Source organism: Sinocyclocheilus grahami, unplaced genomic scaffold, assembly GCF_001515645.1.
Source record: "Sinocyclocheilus grahami isolate Dianchi unplaced genomic scaffold, SAMN03320097.WGS_v1.1 scaffold232.1, whole genome shotgun sequence".
In the NCBI taxonomy this organism is placed as follows: domain Eukaryota; kingdom Metazoa; phylum Chordata; class Actinopteri; order Cypriniformes; family Cyprinidae; genus Sinocyclocheilus; species Sinocyclocheilus grahami.
Genome location: NW_015505411.1, coordinates 298,351 through 301,314, shown reverse-complemented (window position 1 = coordinate 301,314; position 2,964 = coordinate 298,351). Strand labels below are relative to the sequence as shown.

The window sequence follows — 2,964 nt, the reverse complement described above, 5'->3', positions numbered from 1 at the left end:
AGTGGAGTCAGCTGTCTTAACCGTGGCTTGTGTACTGCACGCATACCAGCTTCATCACTGTCTGTCACGTGACTCTGTTCCCCTTTCGGGCTCTGTCTTTGCATTTATTTTGAAAGATGAAGCTCAGCTGGCCAATCAGAGCAGACTTCACTTGTCGGAAGGAGGGACTTTGTAGAAAACAAAGCGTTTGAGAGAGGCGCGGCATAGAGGACCTACAATAATGTACAGTATTTGAAAAATAATGTGTTTTTTTAACATTAAAGCATGTCAACATATTCTGTTACACCAAATACACAAAATAATGATCTTTAAAAAAGCATCATATGACCCCTTTAACAAAATATCTTCTTTTGTGTTCTACAGGAGAAAGAAAGTCATACAAATTTTAAACAACATGTGGGCGATGACAGAATTTTTTTATTTTTGGGTGAACTATCCCTTTAATAAAAGCAGAGATGGAGTATGCATTAGGTATGCTGTTCTTTTTATATAGTTTGGTTGCAAACAAGTGATTAGCATAATGTTTTACATGTTAGTAAACACCTTTTCCCTCTTTTCCCCCCAGAGCAATGATGATCACTGGAGAGCTGAAGGTTTATAAGCTTGTGTGCTGATTGCTGTTTGGTGGTTTGGCTGATGTGGCCGCTCTGGCCTGCTTCTGCTTCATGTTTTTGCTGATTTGTTTTAATGAGTTCCTATGGGCTGAGCTTTCCCGCTGATCTCTTTACAGCCACAGGAACCAAAAACAGTCTGTGAAAACTAATAACGGGCTAGTGAGAGGATATTAGTCTGGAACACTCTTTTCTGCATGTTCTAGAGTGGTTAAGATATTTTGATATGTTCAACCCTCTAATAAAACCTTTTTTTAAATCTCTCTGAATACTTTATTTAGCCTTTTCTCCTCTCTTGGCTCACTGTTTTCCACATTTCCTATTAAGATCTCTCCATCCTCTACATCCTCCTCAGACGGCCTCAGCGAAAGCATTTCCTTTTCACTTTTGCATCCTCAGAGAGTACTCAGATCCAAGCTGCCTCACAACTCCACTGATGCTTAAAGAATCTCTCTGTTTTTCCCCAAAGCCAAACACAGGGTGTTAACTGAGAGCTGTGGCCAGTTAGGCTGTTTAGACTGTTTACTCACTCACTCACTGCACCTGCAGACACCAGAGTAAACTACAGAGAGTACAGTACTAACAGCAGTACACAACCACCAAGTTAAAAGTGACCAGTACACATTACATTAAGATGAAATACATTAAAAAGGATATACATAACTCTTGATATTCTGATAAACAAGCTGTAACAATAATATCCCTACTGTGTGTTTTAAACAAACCTTTGTTCATCAGGCCAGTAAAGTTAGATTCTAAGTTCTTAGAATCTAACAAAAACAGACAAATTGTTGGTTAGTTGATTGGTCAGCTGGATGGATCTGAAGATGGATAAGTGGATGGATGAATGAATGAATCGGCAGATGGATTGATAGATTGATGAGTGGATGGATATGTAGATGGATGGATGGATTTTAGTTGGGATTAGTTGGATGGATGGATAAATGGATGGAGGACAGATAGATAATTGGATAGGTGTAGTTAGATAAATGGATGGATGGATAGATGGATTGATGGAAATATTCAGCTTGATGGATGGATGGACAGATGAATGAGTGGATGAATTAATGAATGGATGAATTGGTAGATGAATGACTGAATGGATCTGTAGATGGATGAGTGGATGGTTGACTGGATGTAGTCTGAAACTGAATGGTTTAGATGGAGGGATGGGTGGATGGACAGATGGATGAAGGACTGATTGACGAATAGGTGTAGTTAGATGAATGAACATATGGATGGATGGATGGATGTGTAGATGATGGACAGATAGGCTTAGTTGGATGGATCGATAGGTTTAGATAAACAGATGGATGAATAAGTGGATGGATGGACCATTGGATAGACGAATTAATAAAAATGGGATGGTTGGGAGGAATGAATGTATGAATGAATGCTGTAAATGAATTAATTAAATAATGGACGGATGGATGAATGGGTAAAATAATGGATGGTTCAATGAATGGAGGGATACCAGACTTTAAGGACTAATAACAGAATATATATTCTAGAGTACAGAGTTATATAACTGGGGAAGAACTGCTAGAATACACTCCTGTGAAATCTATTAAAAGTCCAGGAGCTTTATATAATTATGCATAACTGCATAACTAGTTTAAAATCACTTCCGGTGATCTTCTGAGATTCAAGGTGCTGTTTCAGCAAATATAGATTGTCCTGTCAAGCCATGAACACTTGAACAGTATGTACTAGACAAAGAGAAAAACAATGAAGGAGAGACCTACAGAAATCACTTAATCTTTAACTCTCAAAATAGAGATATGAAGCATACTGCTTTCAGGATGTCATAAATCAAACTCTATAGCCTGTTACTGACAGATCAGTGAGCTGTGTGATTGGCTAACCTGCAGGAGGAGTCTCTCAAAGGCAAGGCAGGCATCCCAGCGCGGGAGGGCAGGATGACGGAGAGCTTGAGCAGCAGCCAGTCCCAGCTGTAGGACCCCACTGTGACTTTCCAGAGCCCCCCAACTGTCCCGAAACAACTGCACATATGAACAAAGCTGTTCGGCTGTAACCCGCCCTGAGAAAGAGAGAGAAACATAAGCATCTTATTTAAGCTGTCTTGATTCAACAGTTACATAAAACAACATTCTGTCATTCTGAATTCAGTGTTTACCTTCGATTGTATCTTTGGTGTCACTGTCAAACAAAACTTCAAAGACTGTTTGAACTCCAGAAAAAAAAGTACTTCAGTCCCCATCAATGCAAATACACAAATTTACTGGGAACACACACACACACACACACACACACACACACACACACACACACACACACACACACACACACACACACACTGGGATAAAGGAGTGTAAACACACAAGACATCCTA

At 39.6% G+C, this 2,964-nt stretch overlaps 1 protein-coding gene across 2 annotated transcripts in view; it reads right to left on the bottom strand.

Annotated features, from left to right (window-relative positions):
* The window catches only part of LOC107597439 (sec1 family domain-containing protein 2-like), a 146,609-nt gene that overhangs the window by 111,644 nt on the left and 32,001 nt on the right, over nucleotides 1-2,964 (bottom strand). For both annotated transcript variants that reach the window (XM_016288496.1, XM_016288495.1), the window contains exon 5: nucleotides 2,477-2,652. In XM_016288496.1, the coding sequence (XP_016143982.1) occupies nucleotides 2,477-2,652 (176 nt within the window). The remainder of the gene's footprint in view (nucleotides 1-2,476; nucleotides 2,653-2,964) is intronic.